Genomic DNA, 21057 nt, shown 5'->3' on the forward strand with positions numbered 1-21057 from the left:
ATGTGCAAACTCCACACAGAAAGTTCCAGCTGGGGTTTGAACCAGGGCCTTCTCACCGTGAGGTGAGAGCACTAACCACTGCTCCACCATGCAACCCAACACCTTTGTTTTTTCACAATTTTACAACGTAACTGAGTTAAAACTGAGAAATTAAGTAGACGTCGTGTATGGCGTCTGAATCAAGCAGTCCAGGTCTCTCCTTGGATGCCTTCCTGGAATCATTCAAGGAGGTAGGAGAAGTGTCCTAGTTAAAGTAACATCCATGCTAGACCACGTATCGCTCCCACTGCAGGACTCCTTGTCTGCCCTGGAGAGCAGCTTTACTGGCAGATTTATCCTCCCTCACTGTGTGAAGGAGACATTTTGCAAGTCTTGCCTTCCTGTTACAGTCAAACTCCACATCATACATCTGTGACCGGAATTTTTCACCCAACAACTCATAAAATCTGCACCAATTTCCCATTCTGCTTAACTGTACACACCTCCTCTTCTATGTATTTTTATATCTGACCTCACCCATGCATGTGCACGCAGTTCATGTGTTTAGACACTGTTTATTTCATGTGAAATATTTATATTTGAGAATATAACTCCACCCTTACTGTGCAACAGTGCACTGAGGGACAAATAAAGGACTTCTTTTTTTAAAAGAATTAACTAGATCTACATTCACATTGTATTTTACAATATATTTGTGTTGATGTTGTTGTTGTTGTGTGGATAAATTCAAGCTGCCTACAAATGGGGTGTATCCCATACGGCCAAATTAAAAATGTCTTTGTGTATCATAGCGATGGGTGGATGTAATGTTTGTCTGTTACTGAGGTGCAGGATGATATGTCATCAGATTTGTAACTGTTTGGGTTCAGTACATAATCTGTTTTTCCATTGATCTTAGCTTCAAAACTCAACAGCTAATAAAAATTATTTTAAAAACCAATTTAATTCTATTTTCAATTTCATTTGACCATTACTTTTTTTAAACATAAGTGTGGGTTTTTGAGGGGATACTAAAAATGTAACTGCAGCCTGACCATCAAATTTGACTAGCACGTATTTCTGTGACTTATTTCCTCCTGTTAAATTTCCTTTTTTCTTTCAATTCATCACTTCACATTCTTCTCCTGTATGAGTCAGCACTTTGAATTGTTAAAGCCTGGGTGAGGGACAGAAAGAAAGAAAGGCACTTGGCACAGCTCTGGTACATATAAAGAAGTAGTCTTATGATTTTTATTTACACCAACCACTCAATTTTATTTGCATATTTTCAAAGTTTATCAACATAAAAAAGTTCTGGATGCCACACTTTGATTCTTTTGTTTTGTACTATTTTCTCTGTATCCTCTGCCAGTCTGCTCCCGAGCTTCCAGCTCACGGATCAGTGAGCTGCTCATCCGTGTGTTAAACAGGATTCACCAGTCTTCAAAGGGACCGGCATTCAAACGCAGGCGCCACCCCCCTCGTAAGAAGGGTTGTGACGTCAGCACGTTTCATGACCTCCGCCACTCGGTGCGCCGCCTCTGAGTCTCCATCCACCGCTAACTATCCACCTGAACTGCGCTCGGCATCACCTGTCAGAAACGAATCACAGAACGGCGTAAAAGGCAGGTTTTCCGGACATGGACGCGTCGACTTCCCCCTCCACTCTCCGATGCAGGTAAGAAGACTGATGGATTAGCGCGAAACCGCTGTCAATAAGGATCCAAATGATTAAGTTATTGGAAAACAAACTGTAGAAATCGATTTTAAAATGATATTATTGAATAAATGTGGTCAGTGAGATGGGCAGAGAGAACACGTCGTGTTATTCTGAGGATTAAAAGCAGCCTATGAGGGCTTTTGCTGCCATGACGTAACCCCGTACTTGTGCGTGCGGTGGAACCGGTAATTCTTCATGCCTCTCTCTCCCTCATTAACATTTGCGAGGCCTGAGAAACACAATTAGCAGGCCGGACTCGTCCGTTTCGTCCTCGGTGCCCCGAGGCTCGGGAGCAGCTCCAGTAGACTTTTAGGAGGAGTGTGGGGACAGCGTGGTGTCCGGACCTGCTGCGGATCCCGGGCGGAAATGAGAGTTTTAAGGCAGCACCATGGACAGTTCCGCAGACCCAGATGTTTTTTGTGTTCCAAATCAAGAATCTGCAACTTGTCGCTTCAGAGCAACATACTGCTCATTTATTGTGGCTTTTTGGCTTTAACAATTTGCATAGATATTGAGATTGTAGTTTTTGGACAGGCCTAATTTGTTCTAGTTAAGTCGTCATTTATGCTTAGATTTTAAAATGTCAGAAAACTGTTAAAAGGTTTCATCTGCTGTCAGAATGGTTCATTATTAGATTAAGCTTCAAGCAAATATTCTAAGCAGTTTGACTGGAATTGATTGCATTTTTATTTCAAGTAAATCACATAGGGTATATTTTAAAAGTTTCAGATCTAAAAAAAAACTGCAATGAGTTAAAAATAAAGGATGCTTTTAGTGAAACAATAAAGTCATTTAAAGACCATCAGAGGACCAAACAATGTGCCTACTCAGTACTCAGTTCACATTTCACAGACAAATACATTGTCGTAACATATTTGCATTTATTCTATTTATGTTATGATCAGTGTGGAGCAGGGGGGCGTGGCTGACCTTTTCCCTGTTGCCTCTCTACACTGCACACCTGACACACCATTTCATCACCATGTCTTTAAAAAACTGCACCTTTCTCTTTCTCAATGCCAGATGATTACTATTCAGTAGCTATTAGCACCTGTCCTGTATATCATCATATCTGTGAATTCAGCATCCTGTCTAACTTCGTTTTTGTTCCTGAGGAATAAATTGTCAACCTGCCCTTGACTTCAGTCTCTGCTTTGGGATCCTTCCACTCAACCTAACAATTTAATTGAATTCAAACACTTCTAACCACTTACAGTTTATGTAACAGACAATGTCTGACTTTATACTTATTCATTTTTTAGGTTTAAATAGTTTTTTTTTTTTACAAGAAGGGAACCATGAGACATGTTGTTATGGTGATGGTTACCAAGGAGGAAGTGGTGCATATGCTAAACATCATGTTAAGTTACAATAAATCCTCTTTTCTGAAGGAAAGTCTCCCTCTTATCACTTGTTTTTGTCCAGAAAATAAAGTAAAGGGTTTTTTTCAAAGAAACAAAGTCCACAAATAATTTCCTAGATCACTTTTATTGCAAAGAAATATCCACCCGTAACTCTGAACATTAAGTGCACATCAACAAACAATTTATTCAAATAATTACTAATACAATTATTTATAAATAAGTAATCACTATGTTTCAAATAAAGAGGTATAAGACAGAAAGACAGGCAACAAACTAATTCAAGGCAGCATTGCGGTCGATGCTAATATTTGCTAGAGATCCTGTCAGGTCCATCATAGAGACATTTGATGGGTAGAGATCTTTTTTATTGTCTTGCTGTGGTGATAAACTATGGAATAACATGTCCACCTGCCCTCCAAGTTTCTATTGTTCCGGTTACCAACTGGAACTTCGTTTTTAGATCTCCATTATCACTTTTTAATGGACACCATGGCATAATCTTTAATAATATAAAAGTACACTTCTCTGAGTGGAAGAAAATGGATGGATACACGTATCAGGTATCTATTTCTAAATGAAAGTTTATAATAACGGGGTATTGATATTGCTGGTGTGATGGGTGCAAACATTGGTAGCTAACATTGAAACACAAAAATCCCCGTGCAGACATGAAAAAAATGTATACATCTGTCATTTATGAACTTATTACATCCATGGAGACAGCTTTTTTCAAAGTGTGAATCCTTACAAACAATGTTTCAAAAGTGGGGTACTGGGTGACATACAGGCAACAGCTAAGAGTCACTAAAAGATTAGACACCTGTGCAAATCCATTTGACAAAAGTTTCATTGACTTCATATTTTTTAGCCTAAAGTTTGACTTCGCTGTTTTTTTTCCTGATTCAAGAGTCACAAACAGACACTTCTCTGCCTGTAGTTGCAAACTTTTTCAGGAACAATTTACTGCTGAGCCACGTGTCACTGTTGCTGATGTTTTAGTGTTTCAGTTTTACTGGTTTATAAATTATTGTTTAAAAAAGGATGTTTCCCTTGAGTCTGGTTATTCATTCCCAAATTCTGCTGGAACAAGTCCAGCATGACCAAATACCATCATAGCAGATCTGCAGAAATCTAAATGTAGATGCTTCAGCAGCAGTCAAACTTGTTGCACCTTAGCACAACTTGTAAATCCAACAACAACAAAAAAAGTAATTTTTTCTTTCTTTCAGTCCAGAAATAAAGGAGCTATAGCCTCTACAGATATTTGGCACTGCCTAAATTGACAGTCGGTAAGACTACCACAAAACTTTCTGTTGATGAAAAAGTCGTCCAGATCCAATTTCAGCCACATTTGAATAACGGAGCAGGAGTAAAACGCTGCAAAGATTGAGTGTTTGTGGGTATTCAGATGAAGCAGTCATCCCATATGACAGCTGTGAAATGGGCTCAGAGTCATCAGGCTTTGTCCTGCAGCAGAACAGCCTGGTAAAGGCTGCAGTCTAATGTGATACTCTGTCTTGATAACAGCGCTGGAGGCGCAGTGGGAACATTACTAAATAGATTTACGGGCAGATTTATGAGTTGAATTACAGACTGTTTCAGACTTTGTTCAGTGTGGCTCCTTGGGGCAATCAAAACAACACGCATGAATAATAATTTGGCTTTTACTCTTATAAGTGAAATGAAAGTGTGCTGTGTATCATAGCTTACTACACGTGTCTTACAGAATTCTACGGTAATGAAACAAGACTGTCAGTTTTTTTTCCTAAACCTTTTATTAAATTCTTTTTTAACTGTAACCATACACCAATCGCTCATTATAGGTAATCCCAGCGGAAGTCAAAAACACTGATTATGTCTTCTTCAAAGCTCCCGTTGGTGGATGGGTTATATTTGACTGTAAACAGGAAATCTTGGTGAGTTTGAGAAACTCCTGTGGTCACATGACCCAGTCAAGAAATCTCTGATCCTGCATCTCCTGGGGGCCGTTTCCGACGTGCAGAGGTTGATGTCGATCAAAAACGGAAGGATGGCAGCGAGTCTGAGACAGGAAGAGAAAGAGACAAGAAGTTAATGTTGGTTGTGACAGAAAAGTGAATAATCAGATCCTCACAGTTGTGTAGGGTAGTGAAAGACTAGTCCACCACTAAAAGAACCACCAGTAGGGATCAGACCTGGACCACGATGAAAAAAGAACCTGGTTTGAGGAATCTCTTTTTTGGGCCGGTTGTTTGTTTCTTACCTGGTAAAGTTGTTGCTCCAGGATGTAATATGGGAAGAAAGAAGGCCAGTAGAGTTGGTATCAGGATTTGGGAGATATCCTTTTGTGACACCTTTGTTCTTATCATCCCTGTGGATTGACATGTACCAAATACCAAATCATTGCTGCAGACGATGAACATTCTTTCATGACAGACAATAATGCCTGGTAGCAGTTTTAGCCCAATCATGAGTCCCGCCACGTATCAAAAAGGATTCATCAGTGGTTTATAACGTTGAACTCCAAATTCCCTAAATCTGCATCCAGCATCTGTTCAGCATCTGTGGAATGTGGTGCATAAACATGAAAGATCCACCAAGTCGCTACCCTGCAGCCTAGACGACTTAAAGGATCTCCTGGTTATATCTTTGTGCCAGATATCAAAGCTCAGCACAGGAGGGACAGTCCAATATGACGCAGGCTGGGCCTGAGAAAAATGCATAAGGGAGAGTATTCTGTCCTTCTTTGGCATTGCAGCATATGTTATTGTTGTTAATGTACTTCAATTATCTTTTATAGTACTGCCTTTTGTACTTCCCTTTTCACTTTGGACATAAATTAATAATGTGATGGCAAGAGTTGTAATTTTTCCTGCTTCCCTTTAACATTTTTAGCATTGCTTTAGCAGCAATTTCACTTTTCACTCATTATATTTTCTCTTTCGACTGATTAGACCAAATACAGTAATCAGTGCTATTCTCATTTCATTTATTTGAAATTGTATTCCAGCTACAGTTTTGAAGACTACAAGCAGACAGCAGACTGGTTGTTGGCGCACACAAAGCAGCGTCCTAAAGTGGCCATCATCTGCGGTTCAGGTCTGGGCGGTCTGGCTGACCTGCTGGAAGACAAGACTGTATTCCCATATGGGGATATACCAAGTTTCCCCTCCAGCACTGGTGAGTCGCTCCTTTTAGTTGCAGACAAACCTAAAAGGGTAAATGTCTTATACATTTTGTTTGGGAAAGTCAAGTTTCAGTTTATATACTTAAATTTACATTCCTCTGACAAAGTGCAGCAGTTGAAAGATTCCAAAAAGGAACATGTCCCATTGCATTTAAAACAGTTACCAAAGAAAGAACAAACGTGTTTCAAGCTGACAAGGTTGCAAATCTGGAATCTTGAATCGAAAGCGAACTACAGCAAGAATTGGAACTGAACAATAGAAGAACCCGCCCAGCAGGAGTGATCAACCGACCCATTTAGGAATTCGTAAAAGCTGCAAAACAACATGGAAAACACTGCAGGCCTCACTTGATTGAGTTAGGGTCAGAGTTATCGAGAGTGGTCAAAAATGAATCCATCGGAGAGTTATGGAGAAAGAACCTGCAGAGCAAAAGGAACAAAAAGACTTCTCTGACATTTAACAAAAGCAGATGAATTCTCTGTCAAACCTTTGAACAAATGTTCTGTGGATGATGAGAAAAGAAGAGGAACTTTCTGAAAAAATCTGTGGTCAAACGAACAGTATTTCGGAGAAAAAACATTAGACCTTTTATTCTATTATCTATACCTACAATAAAGTAAACTAATTTTACTAAGAAAAAAAAGTAGTAACTAAATGAATATAGTCAGTTGTAGCTGAGTAGAAGTACAGGTGTTTTATCATCAATCTACTTGAGTAAAAAGTATAATGCTGTAAAACTGCTTTAAAGAGTGAAATATTTTCAAAAACTTAATTGTATCTGAGTAAATGTAACTTGTTATTACCAACCATGAGTAAACCAAATGAATATTTTGGAAGGGTTCAGTCAAAGTTAGCTTTAAACTGAGATTCTGTTTCAAAGCAAGTGTTTTGTGAAATACATCGGATAGTTGTCCCAAATACTGGAATGACCCCATCAGTTATTATGTGATTGTCAGTTAAATACACAAAATGTTAAGTTGTTAGAAGCAAAGTGTCTTAAAGACTTAAAATATGTGAAACTGAAACGTCATTCTGTGTTTATACCATGCAGTTCAGGGCCACGCAGGTCAGCTGGTGTTTGGGAAGCTGCAGGGCTGCGAATGCGTCTGCATGAAAGGACGCTTCCACTTCTACGAGGGCTACAGCATACACACGGTAAACAGCCCCACTAATGGCAAAACACTGTTGTATGTTATGACCTGAAACAACAAACTTATTTTCGGAGGTGTGCATGTCATAACTTTATCAAAATAAAAGAAGCTTTCAATCCAGGAGATCAGAAAAAAACACATTTTAAGCAAAACACGCAGAAACCAGAGTTCATATGGTATTTTTTGCATCAATAATCAGTTTATCAGCAAAAATAGAATCACATGTTTCTGATAGCATTTGTCATCATAAAAATCTAGAAAAAAAGGGGTAATTTCATAGTTTTGTTCTTTAGATCAGTGTTTTTGAACCAGTGTGCCGCGGCACACTAGTGTGCCGTGGGAGATGGTCAAGTGTGCCGTGGGAAATTGCCCTCATTAACTGATCTAAAAACATTTCCCATCTCCAGGATTTCAGCTCTGTGTTCATCCAAACAGGCCCTGATAAAACACTTAGGAGTTAGGAATATAAAAGATCGTAAAATACTTTTTCTTTGCGTTTATTTCATTTTATTAAAGACATTTTGATAAGAATGACTGTACCGCGATTCAGCTGGAGCTTCGGCTGTATTTTGGAAAAGTCCCGTCCCTTTAACTGTCTCTACCAATCATTCTTGGGGGGCTTAATCACATGTCATCAGTCTGACCAATCAGAAGTGGTTAAAGTCTTCACTTCCTTGTCCCGATTTACCTCGTAAAGTCGCTCAGTTCTAACAAAAATACCAGCTAAAGCTCGTCTTTAGCGGTGTAGCTTTCCACAGAATCCGGTATCAGACCGTGGAACAAGTGAACAAAACAATGAAGCTCCGAAAAGCGATCTTCGGCCGTTTTATGCACTACATCTCCCATGATGCATTGGGTTGTGAGAGTGACAGCGCACAAGGAGATCTGTTGTTAAACGTCTTGAAACCAACGAACACACATCAAACTGTTTTTAAATCTTCTAATTTAACTTTTATTGCATCTTTTAGAAAAAAACAGCTGCAGCTTCCAGCTTTTTCTGACACAATTATCTCAAAAATGCACGTGAGATTGTGGAGGGGCTGTAGATCAATACAGACTATGAGTTTCTCCTTTTTTTTCTTTTTTTTTTTGGATGCTGGTGTGCCGCGGGATTTTTTTTAAGGTTAAAGTGTGCCGTGGCTCAGAAAAGGTTGAAAAACACTGCTTTAGATCATTTGAAGTCACTTGTATATCGTGGACATCTGTAAGGTTGGGTTTCAAGTTTGATTGACAATTCCTGTTTTTTTGTTATGTTTACCCAAGGACTTAGTTGGAAATGATCCCAGTCATTTCAGTTTTATGTAAACCCTTCAGAATTTTTTAAAGCCACTTGTTCAGTTGTTAGGTGTCAGATCTTTTATCTTGTCTCTGTTTGAAAGATAGTTTTTATTACAAAAATAAAATAGTAAATTTGCTACATTTAAAATAGATTTTCCAAAATGCAAATTTTTCTGCTGTAAAATGCTTCCAGTGAAGTAATTCTAAGTATAATAAGATAATTTTCCATAAATAAGAGCAACATACATGTTAAGATTGAAAGTTTTTGCAGTGAAATGCTCTTAATCCTCTGAATATGGTCATGTACAATGTCTGAACTGAAGCCAAATCTCATGTGTGAACTGTAGAGGAATTCACTTTGTTAACCCTGTGAAGACTGTAGAAGTAAGAGAAAAAAGAAGAAGAAAAAAAAGGACTAAAAGTGAGCTAATGTCTAAAGAACTTTCAACAAATCAGGAGGAGTTATTAAAAGACAATAATCAAGTTTGGCATTCTGAAAGCAAAAGATAAGTAAAAGCGCTGTAGAAGAAAATATTTATTACATCCCTGGATCAATTTAAATGACATGTTTGATTTCAGCTTTAAATGCCAGAAAATTAAAAACTAGTTACTGAAAGTAAAATTTCAGAAAGAGCTGCTGTTAGCAGTTTGGCGCTGTATTTAAGGGTGTATTTAGACTGGACACATTTGGTCCGCTTAAAGTGAACCAGAGTTTGTTTCCTCCGATAATCCGGAGCAACTTTTCAGTCTGAATACACCCAAGACCCTGGTCCGGGACAATAGAATATGTTCCATGCTCGGAGCAGAACAACTGCCGGGCATTACAGGATGTAAACAGAGTGGGAATGAAGCAACCATTAATGACGAGAGACAGCAACTCATTGAAATTTGGTCGAATTAATCCGCGTTCATTAGGACAGGTTTTAACGTGATCCACATTGCGCGTCACTCTGTTTTCCCTACACTGTATTTGTCATAAACATTTATTAGCTTATTTTGTCAGCCATGATTTCCACCGGACCAAAGGAGCAAGTAAAAAGTGTTGATCCTGACGTTGAGGTTTAACGTTTAACAGATGTTTAGCAGACGCTTAACACTGGTCAGCGAAATATAAAGTTTGAATAGGTGAACTATCCAGCTTTTGTTTACAAGCTTTGGTTCGAAACAGAAACCGAAGTAATGTTGGAAAGTAGTCTGAAGCGCAAGGTTCAGGATTCGACGAGGGCCAAATTAAGCGGACTCGGTCCAGACCAACAGACTTTTCCATTCAAGTACACCTTAAGTTTGTTAAAGCTTCATTAAAAACAAACTTTTCCAAGTGAATTAATGTCGAGTCTGAACGAAAAGAAAGCGGTTTTAATCCTTTTACAGATACTAATTTACACACGCCCTTTGTCATATTGTTATGTCAAAATGCTTTAAAATCACTTTATGGTCTTTTTACAATCTGCATTGTAGATTTTTTGGGAGGATAAGCAGATTTTGATTTGAGTATATTTCTTAATGTGTTCAGCTCTCTGAGTTTGTAAATGATACACGACGTAAGGTCACTGAACCAGAACTTTCAGTGTAAAGTCTGACTTTTAGGAAAACATTCACTGCAAATGTAAACCTGACTCATCTCTAAGCTCTGTCTGTGTTGAAAAAGTTAACTGTTGTTTTTTAAAATGATTTCTTTTTTTATTACAATAAAGCACTGATTATGATGGCATTGTTTTGAACATGGATCTATAATTTTCTAAATTTTCTCTCTATAGTTTGATGGTCAGTGCCAAACAAACTGCCCTTTGCTACAAACAGGCTTTTATCGCATCCTTGTCACCGTGAAAATGCTCTTAATGGCTTCTGATCGACTCTGACAGACCATGATGCTACTATAATTTTCACTTTGTGTTGAATGTTTAGCTGCAGTGTCACATACCCTCGTGAAGCTGGCCTTTGGCCTGTGCTCGCTGTGTGTTCTGTTTATTACTCGCTGTGGAGCCTTCTTTTCACATAAAATTACCCAGTAACCCAGCGGGATCATAAAACCCAGCTTTATTCTTACAGTAATAACATCACAGATATTTTACAGCCCCCCTGTAACCTATAACAATCCAACACATAAAACGCCTGTAGTTGAAATATCCACGTAAAAAAAGCGTATGGGTTGCCTCCAAAAAAAAGGGTTTTGGAAAAATCAGTGGAGAAAAGGAGATGAAAGTCATCTTTAACTCAGCAGACGTTTCTGCTCCAGTTCGCTGGTTTTCCTTGGCTGGACGTTTACGGCTGGACTGTCTCATCTGCATTGTTTTCAAAAAATTGTTGCTGTTTATTTGCCGGCCTATAGAGGAAGAACATATTGACTGAACAAAAGAAGTCCCAGTGTTGACCCCTGGGGGACTCCACAGGTCAAGACCAGTTGGTTTAAGATAAAATGACTTATCTTAACAAACTTTGCCTCTTCAAAATAAAAGAAGAGATGAAGTCTTCCAACCTCTGCTGAAGGATCACATCTGTATCAAAAACTGCTCTTAGATCCAACAAAACTATAAAACAGATTCTGCCTGCATCTGCATTGAGATGGATGTCATTTGCCCCCTTCAGAAGAACTGTCTCAGTGCTGTGATTGGTCTAAAACCTGACTAAAAGTCATCAAAAGAATTGTTCAAAACTAAAAAGTCAGTGAGCTGTTGGTAAAAATAATCTTTTTAACAACTTTACTTGAATAGACAGGTTTAAAATGGGCTGATTATGATCAGAACTGTGGCATAAAGAAGGTTCCTCTGCAGACAACTCGATAGCAGATGGAAATATTTTACTTATTTTTTACTGCATTAAAAAATAAAACCCGTTCAGCACAGATTTTAGAAACCCAAGAGGAACCAGATCAAAGCTGCAAATGGATTGGATTTGAGATTATTTTTTGGGACAATTTTTTCCGGGTCAGCTTTAAATGTCTAAGAAAATCTGGGTTGTGAAGTTAATTTGACATTTTATCCAAAGAATTTTGTTGTTACATTATTGCACACTTATTGTACTTAAATATAGAAATGAGTTCTAAAGGAAATACAAGTAAATGAATGTTGCATGAACCACTTACATGTGTGCTCCATGGTCATGTTTCACGGTTAATGGTTATACAGTAAGTAATACTAAGGTGGAGATTTATACCATAGTAATCACACACATGTTGCATTTCCCAAACTGACTGTGGACAAAATACAGTCTGAAAATTTGAATGGCTTTCAGTTACATGTCTGTTTTGTTTCCTCCCATTTCTAGAACTTTTTGATTCTTCTAATTAAAGGACTGATGGGTTAAGATTTGAGGGGGTTTTTGAACATGTTCTAAGAATTGTTAAAGGATGCTTTGTGACTTAAGCCTTAAGCATTTAAAAAATCTAAGAACATTTCAGTACTTATTGGACATTCTTTTGCAAATGTGGTACACCATTGGTCAAAAACAGTGATACCCAAGTGATAAAGAGAATCCAGGCCCAACCCAGCAAAGAGTCAAATGCTTTGACTTGTCAGCAAAACATCCATATCGGAGAATATTCTGCTTTATATGGCATGTGCTATAGTTTATCTGAACTCTGTCAGGATATAAACTTTGTCTGAAAGTTAGGAATGGTTTAAAAAAGTTGACCTTTTGCACTAGCATGCCTTTTTCACACAGAAACATGTGAATAATTTAATGAAGTCAACCCACCATTAACCGTTTCTTTCTAAAATTTAACAGCCTACAACTGGTTTAACACAAGTGCAGCTTGCAGTGCTCGACTTCCTTTCTAACAGGGTGAAAATGTAATGCTCAACTCTATCCTTACAATATGCAAAATAGCAATCAAAAAGAACAAAACAGTGGTGCTGACCTTATCAGTTCTGCAGTTTAAATGTTGAAAATATTAACTGAAAAAGAAAAAAAGATATTTTTTGGCTGCTTTGAAAATAATAATGATTTAATTTTTCAGAATGGAGGCAACAATCAGAACTTTAAGAAAAAATTAGCTTCATCTGTGATTTGTGTCAACGATACCTTCATCTGTGCTCTGACAAACATCAGATTCAAAGGAGTCTTCTGAACCACATCATATTCGTCTCTGTTCAGGTGACGTACCCGGTGCGAGTCTTCCGCCTGCTGGGCGTGAAAACTCTGATCGTCACGAATGCAGCTGGAGGGCTGAATGCTGCTTTTAACGTGGGAGACATCATGCTGATCAAGGATCACATCAACATGCCGGGGTTTGCGGGGCAGAACCCACTCTGCGGCCACAATGATGACAGGTGAAGCTCCTGCTCTTCTTCTCCTGAATCCTTTTTGTGCATCGTTGTCTGATGTATTCTAATGATGCTGCAGGTTTGGGGTGCGCTTCCCCTGCATGTCCGACGCCTACGACCGAGATTTAAGGGCTTTGGCCAAGAAAACAGCAAAGGAGCAGGGCTGCAACAGCTTCCTGCAGGAGGGGGTTTACTGCATGCTGGCTGGACCCACCTATGAAACCATTGCAGAGAGCAGGGTCTTGCAAATTCTTGGGGCCGACGCTGTTGGTGAGTTATTTTCTAGGCTTACTTAAACAAAAAACATCTCTAGAAAAGAATATTTTTATAGAATTTTACACCACCTTGATTTAAAGATAAAGCACACAAACAGCCACAAGGAGATAGAAAATAGTACTATTCTAATTCTAATTCAACTTAATTTATTGGTACTTTTCTTTTTTCAGAACATGCCAACGTGCTTTACATAAATAATTAAATGATTAAAAGTTAAAAATTTATAGTGCAAAAATAATTGTGATAAATGCCCCCAACAAAATCAAATCAAATCAAAAATCAAATTAAAACATGAAAAAATGGAAAAAACTACTCCAAAGCTAAGCTAAAAAGATGAGTTTGAAGTTTTTTTTCTTAAAAACCTCTACAGTGATGAAGCCCTCACATCCTCAGGCAGGCTGTTCCCCAGGCAAGGCCCACAGTGCTGGAATGTGGACTTGCCGTTAAGATTAAGATTAAGAGTTTGTTCTGACCTTTGGGACCACCGGCAGAGCTGCACCTGAGGACCTGAAGGCTCTGGGAGGGCCAAAAACTAAAAGCAGTTCTGATAAAAAAAGAGGGTCCAATTCCTTGAAGTCAGTGAAAAACAGATAAAAAGAATCTTAAAATTGATCCTAAAGCTGACTGAGAGCCAGTGCAAAGATTTCAAAATGGAGTTATGTTCTTCTTCTTTATAGACCTGGTGCTTGATTTTAAAGACCCACTGAAAATTGTGTTTTTGTTGTTTTTAACATGTCATTGTAGCATTTTTGCATGATGGAGGACAAGAACATTTAGATTTAAACTGCTTTTCTGAGTATTTCTTTGTTCAAACTAAAATGAAATGCGAGTTTGAAAAAATGTGAGGTTGTTACATACAAACCACATTCGCACACTGCTCCGCTCCATTCTGATGCATCCACTTGCAAACAGAGAGAACCACTGGACTGGCATCTGGTTCAAAACTGTACATAAAATATTACTCACCATTTTTGTTGGACCGGTAGGTTGTGAGGGGGCTGTAAGCTAGTGGGAGAGCATGTCCAGATGCGGCAAACTTTTTGTGAAAAAATTTAGAATTTTTTGCCATTTTTTCTTTTCACAAACTAAAAGTCACATAAACTTAAGTCATGAACTTTTTACAAAATATTAACATTTTTGGAGCTGTACCTGTATGTGACACTCCAAGATACCACACAGCTGCAAGACAACATTTGATGCAATTTTTTTGTCTTGCCTTACCAATTTATCAATTTTTAAAACTTGTATTTACAACACATCTTGAGAAAAAGGTGGTGTGATAGGCGGGACAGCAGTGTTCAAAGTGGACAAGACTACAGCTTCAACGCTGCTTGGTTTGAAGAGATAGTAGAGGTGGTACAGAGCCTTGAACATCTGTACTGTTGTTTGAAAGACAACATAGACATTCAGATATCTGTTAATTAGTGTGGACAACAAACTAACCAATAAGAGAGATTTGTCTGAAGTATAAAAAGTCCTGACAGAAAAGAGGACTTTTCTTGAGATAGATACTTTTATTTGTCATTGTCACATGTACAATGACATGTGACAAGTGCTTATAGGTCAGTGCTTCATTCAGAAAAATAACAGCAAATTTGCCAGTAATAAATAAAAAGAGTTTTTGAAAGACATTTAACATTGCTTGGTTTCAGCAACTGCAGTTTTAACATTTTTTAGCCATTTAATTTTTTTTCCCCCCACTTTCTGTATGACACAAATATTTAAAGACAGGTTTAAGGCAGACGCAACGGGTGGATGAATCATCTCAGAGCAAATATCTAGAGCACATTTAGCCGCAGCACTTATGCAGGGAAACTTAAGAACCAACACAAAATGTTGCTCTCAAACACAGCTTGAGATGGGTTGAACAGAGTTTAGTCCTTCAGCAAAAAAACTTCAAAGATAGTTTCTGCAAACACGCTGGCTCCATGCTCCATTCCTTTGAGCTAAAGGCGGCAAGAAAGGTGACTAACTTCCCATAATACTTGTGACCCAAAAATAAAATCACTACTTTTTATCATGTGTCATGAGAAATGCCGCTAACTTTATCTTTTGGTCTATAAATGGTTCCTGAACTCTCATCATGGATTTTTCATGGTAACAATTCCAATACTCATTTAAAGACAGTGCTGAAATATCTTTGTTGGACTTAAACATCGATCTTTTGTTTAGGCTTTTTGCTGTTCCTCATTCTCAGATTTAATGAAAGGAAATTGTCTAGTTGCATCTTCAAAATATCTTGCTTGTCCTAGCGTCACTGTTTCTGTGTCCAGGTATGAGCACAGTCCCGGAAGTGGTGGTGGCTCGTCACTGTGGCCTGCGTGTCCTGGGTCTGTCCCTCATCACCAACAAGGTCGTGATGGATTATGAGAGCGAGGAAAAGGCAAATCATGAGGAGGTGCTGAGGACCACCGACCGCCGAACCAAGGACCTGCAGAGGCTTGTCGGCCAGCTTGTCTGTCAGCTCGCCGCTGAGAAACATTTATGAAGCACAAAAGAAACAGATTTTCTGCAATACTTTGCTTCCCCCAGTAATGGGATATTCACAGATTAGAACAAATCTTGAAAAAATCCAACATATTTATACTTAGATCTATGCTTAAGTACACAAGGGACTTGCATGATGTTGTTAAAGCAGATTTCAGTCCTCAAGGCCCACTGTCCATCACGTTTGTGTGACATAACATCGACTGCTGATGATCGGAATCAGTTTTGCTGTCAGGCACCGGGCCTCGAGGACGGGGTTACATACCCCAGAAGGTTGCTTTACAATCTAACTGTTATATTTTGCTTTTTTAGCACTACCTTTTTTTCAGTGTGCAAAATGTACATTTTTATAACACAGTCGTTCTGTGATTTTTATGGTACAAAGTTAGAACATATTCTTTCCTAAACCTTAGCCGCTAATATTTCTCCCAACCTTCAACAAAAAGGGCTAAAAGAGCAAGTTAAACAAAAGCAGAGAATGAACACACGACTTTAGAACTAAAATTAAACTTGTAAAAGAATATTATACAGAAGAAATATAGTTTATTACATGTTTTTTGTGTTAAATTTCAGAATAGAATAAAGAAATCACAATTTATGATATAAAAAGAAAGAATTGTAGTGTTTGTCAACTTAACACATACACCATTAAAGGTTTACCATTGGTACCGTTAGACCTGGTGGATCCAGGCAGCATGAGTGTTTTCTTCAACCGAACCTCAATGCAGCAAAACATCCAAAATACTAAACTAAAAAATCTGAATAAACAGTTCAAGAGATGGGAAAACATGTTAGTAATGATGGTAACATGTTTTCCCATAACGGAAACACAGAGGAATTATTAAAGAGCTGGGATCTTCTCATGTTTCGGCGGCACACTCTTCCACTCTTTGAAGTCAACATAGGAAACATTGAAACATCTTTTTGTGGTGCCTTTAACTGACAGCAGAACATGCTGGATTTTTCTGACAACTCAAAATACATCATTTTATTTTAAATACAAATATAGAGCTTTTACTGATAGATTTTTGCTATTTTTTCAAATGGTGCTAATAGGATTGTTGACATAACAGGCTGACTTACTTGACCTTTTAGCTTGTTTTTTATTGCATTATTCTAGCTGCTTTACTTTTGCACATGCTAAACATGTTTCATCTATCGATAACACAAACGCAGATTCCTTTTAAAGAGAAAGTATAGTAGTTTTGCACAAAATCACTTTTGGCTGAAGATGAACACAACTATTTTTGAAACAAAAGAAGGTTTTAATATTTAGGACTATATGGACAAATTATTTTTTAAATGTTTTATTAATATTACAAAAAGGATTTAAACAACATTGCATTGGAAAAAAAGTTTAGTTTTTGAAGAAGATTTGAGATTTTATTCATTGTAATAAGACACCAGAACACTGTAATACTACAGAGGCTTTTAATAACTGGACCTGCAGTTTTTCAATCTGGATTCCTTTGCCAGCTTTCTCTGACCCGCCTAACCCATTCATTACCGCTTGAAAGTCTACAGAATTCCAACATCAGCACTCCAACTCTTTGAAGATTTGTGCCAGGCAGAGCATCAAACCACTAATGGAAGTCTTAAAAGGGAGTTTTACTCGATTTTTAAGTCAAATTTTTCATTTTTGCTGCATTTTTTTAAACATTTAACTGGCAAAAAATGTGATTGTATATTGAACTTACAATACAGAAATATGTACTCATGGCAAAGGATGAAAATATCAATAAAAATGTGCAGATGTCATGTGGATGGTGGTGCTTTGTGTGTGCGTTCAGCAAAAATTCAGTCAATATTAGAGTTGCATTCAAGGTGAAAATTAGTTTTTTCCCACTTTCAGTGCTAATGAGGATCAGTGAAAGGAGATTAATGTAAAAAGATACACTCCAGGCACATGCACTCACTTCTTCCCTTTAAACACACCTGAAACTGTGGAAGGTTAAGATGAAGAGGAAATGGCTTTTCCATTTTCTTACATAATTCATTCTACATTCTGCATGTAGAGGTGCAGCCGACGGAGGAGCTGAATTATTCATAGGAACCAGGCAGGCAGCCCAACAACACAACACCTCTGTTACATCTACGCTCATTCATGGGCTCTCAGCAGAAAGAGGATCGCCTCAGCTTTGTATGCGGGGAAGAACGGGACAGACAGATGATGCGAGCTGCACAAGAGTGTCTTTAATTCACCACTCCCCCAGGCTGAAGACAGGCCTCATTTCCAATGTAATCTTCATCTATCAGTTGTCACCACGCCAACAGTAGAGGCTGCTACTGATTATTAAAAAGAGCAAAGAGACGCAGATGAAAACAGAGTGGGACAGCTGTGCTGAGTTCACACATCCAACACCGTCACGGTGTGCTTTTCTTCATCTTTCACAAACACGTCTGCACTGTCGTGTACCTGTGCTCCCACTGGCGGTGAAGCTGCACAGCTCCTGCTCCGATCTGAGGAGGAACGCCTCTGCTGACTTCCACACGCTGCCTCCAAACAAGCCTGCTGCCAGCGGCGTGTCAGCACTTCAGGGTGGAGCTGGAAAACTACTGCTCCACCTCTGTGGAGCTGGGCAGATCAAGTTCAGCCGAGCATCACCTGCTTTATTTTTATAGAGCATTCAAATGCAGTGACAACTGCTTGACTACAATGCATTTTTGGGTGTGTTTGTTTTTAGAGCGAAATGGACAACTCATAGTCAGCAGTATGTTTTTGTGTCAGCAAATTCTAGACTTTCTAATAAAAACATTTATTTAAACAGAGGTATTACTTAAAGAACCCTCAAAATCTGTTTTTTTTTCACTTTTAAAGCATCTGTTTAGTTCTGTGGAAGTTAGAAACTGCTCTTAAAGTTCTTTTCAGTGTCATAAAGTTAAGTCATAAAGGCGTTCGCATGGTCATATTTCACCTTAGATCAGTCATAAACCTGTTAGAACTGTATTTTCAAAGTTTTATGACTTTAACAAACACCAACCAAACTTTGCAACCATCTTGGGTTCTATTTTATGGTTGCTTTGATTGATTAATTGTTCATGGAGTTGTTTTTTTGTTTTTTGTTTTACAAGTCAGCCAAGGTTGGAGCACAGTGTTGGATCAAAACATAACCCTTTTAAAGCAGCACCTCAATATTTAAAACTGTTCTTTCCAATCCAAGAAAAACAAATAATTTTGCATTTAGACTTCCTGTCAAGTTACACATGCACAATCGTAGTTCTTTTACATTTTTATACAAATTTAATTTCAAAAATGTGCATGGCAGCCAGGCAAAATCTGAATACGAAGTTACTATATTAACTGCTCATGTTCATGTCAAAATACCAATGAAGTTTTCAATGAATTGACATTTAAGTCCCACTCCAATCCTCTTTTAATCTATTCTAAAAGCGTTCCTAATCATCCTCTTTTTTTTATGAATATGCTGTTTTTAGCCCAAAAAAAACAAAACTGTTGTTTTCTACGACACAGTTTCTGCAGAGCAGCAGGAGTTTTTTAGACCGTTTGTGCAATCTAAGCCTGCCCACACTTCCCATTATCCCTTTGTTTACACAAAGGGTCTGTTTATTAAAGAATAAAACAGAAGATCTTCTCAGCATCTCAAAAACAGTCAAACCCATTCAAAGATCGAAGCCCCTTATTCACTGTTAACCCAACAGATTTTATAGATTGGGGGACGTGACTCTAAGCACATTGTTCAAACCCTTCTTTTCCTAACAACAAGAACATTTCCTGGCAAATCCTACTTGGGACATCTGGCTGGACATTTGCTTCCTCCTCATCTATTACTGGAAAGAGTGGTCGACAACACTTATCAATCATAAAGTTCACCTTTAAGTTCTTATCCTCAGATGTTCCTGCAGGAATAAAATTTGCATAACAATTTAAAATGTGCAAATATTTATGTTAAATATAAATAAAATATAAAGAGAAATTAATCTTTTTTAAATAGATCTTCACAAAGGTCCACATGACCTCTTTTAAAAATAAAAGACACCCTATGTTGGATGGGATCAGCAGCAGTAATAATGACTTAAAACAGCTGTAATAACAAAATAAAATAAAAAAGTTTATTTTATTGTTTATGGTGCATTTAAGTCAGAAGTCTAATGAACTAAATTAAATCAACGCTAATTAAGTGACCTTGATCATATTTTTCAACCAGGCACAGTAAAAATCCTTAAATTTGTTCAAAAATCTGGTTTATAATCCAGTGCTCCCTAATTATGGTTGTGTTTACTGACCTCAAACTGATTTTCGGTGGCACAGGATGCTAAAATATCTATCAAAATTGTTTAAATGACTTTAGTAAACAATGAAGCTTGATAGATTGTTGGAGCATTCTGGGTATTGTAGTCAGTTGGCTCGCAGAGTGATACCTGTCCTTCAACTGTTTGTAAATGAGTTGATTAAAGTTTGAGTTACTTTTTTTGCTTTACCACTTTACTTTCTTACTTTTTACTTTACAGATAGTTTTTAAAACTAAAAACTTTTTATCTTTTTCAGCAAAGACAGAGGTGTAAAAATCCACCTTCAGATGGGAACCTTCAGCCTGCAGATCTCTGGACTTAAGGAAATACTCATCCAAAACAAATTCTTATCAATAGTCAGCAAACCTCATTTACACTTTTGCCCTGATAACTGAACACCCAGAGTGTGATGATCATGATTGATAAAATTTATTGAACTTTGTAAAATAATCCCCAGAGAAAACATGGTTTGCACCAGTATTATTAAGCTCATTGAGTTTATTTAAAACCGTGGCCCCAAAAATAAAAGAGTTCAATACAAACACACGGATGTTATACATAAACAAATGCTGAAAGTAAATAACACACACACAAAAAAAAAAAAGAATTCCATGAATGCTGAATATGAAAAAGAGAAACAGAAAACTTTTTTTGCATGATACAGTGATGATGACATCTATTCCTTATTTTTAATTCCACAGAAAGCTGGAATCAGTTTTTGAGACACGTTTCTTTTTTTCCTTTGCAAACCTTAAAAATAATTTACATAATTAGAGTTGGATATTTTCTTGTTCGTTTTACCTTTTGAAATGAGAAGTCTAACTGGCCAAATGCTGTTTTTCCACTGAGTACAACACATTGATCGTAATAATATTCTTACTAAATTGTCAAAAAGGCTATTTTCTCTTTATGTCGTATTTTCATTTAACATAATATTAAAAATAACACAAATACAAATTAGTGTTTGTTTGTTTGTTTTTTGTAAGACTTCGTGGCTTCTTTTGGGTTGTGGTCAGTGAGAAATCAATCTGTAGCGCTTTTTAAATGCTGAAGGTTGCATTCTGATGAAAAACAAGTTCCCCTGCGAAGCATGGTGGTAGGAGTGTCATGCTGTAGGGCTGT

The 21057-nt window shown here is 37.7% G+C and overlaps 1 protein-coding gene across 1 annotated transcript; it reads left to right on the plus strand.

The window, feature by feature from the left end:
• Positions 1–1464: 1464 nt before the first annotated feature.
• On the plus strand, positions 1465–17446 carry pnp6 (purine nucleoside phosphorylase 6). The gene is made up of 6 exons (XM_004070126.5): positions 1465–1657; positions 6053–6222; positions 7282–7385; positions 12752–12927; positions 13001–13191; positions 15471–17446. Exons 1-6 carry the CDS (start codon positions 1620–1622, stop codon positions 15683–15685), a joined length of 894 nt encoding a protein of 297 aa, XP_004070174.1. The 5' UTR covers positions 1465–1619; the 3' UTR covers positions 15686–17446.
• Positions 17447–21057: the final 3611 nt, after the last annotated feature.

This window comes from Oryzias latipes, chromosome 6 (assembly GCF_053564925.1).
Source record: "Oryzias latipes strain Hd-rR chromosome 6, Olatipes_Hd-rR_3.1".
NCBI classification, from domain to species: domain Eukaryota; kingdom Metazoa; phylum Chordata; class Actinopteri; order Beloniformes; family Adrianichthyidae; genus Oryzias; species Oryzias latipes.

Excerpts from the sequence above, each read along its gene's own strand:
- pnp6 (XM_004070126.5), top strand. The coding sequence starts at position 1,620 with ATGGACGCGTCGACTTCCCCCTCCACTCTCCGATGCAG. Across the intron at positions 6,223-7,281 it reads AAGTTTCCCCTCCAGCACTG|TTCAGGGCCACGCAGGTCAG; the intron begins GTGAGTCGCTCC and ends TATACCATGCAG. Across the intron at positions 13,192-15,470 it reads TCTTGGGGCCGACGCTGTTG|GTATGAGCACAGTCCCGGAA; the intron begins GTGAGTTATTTT and ends TTCTGTGTCCAG.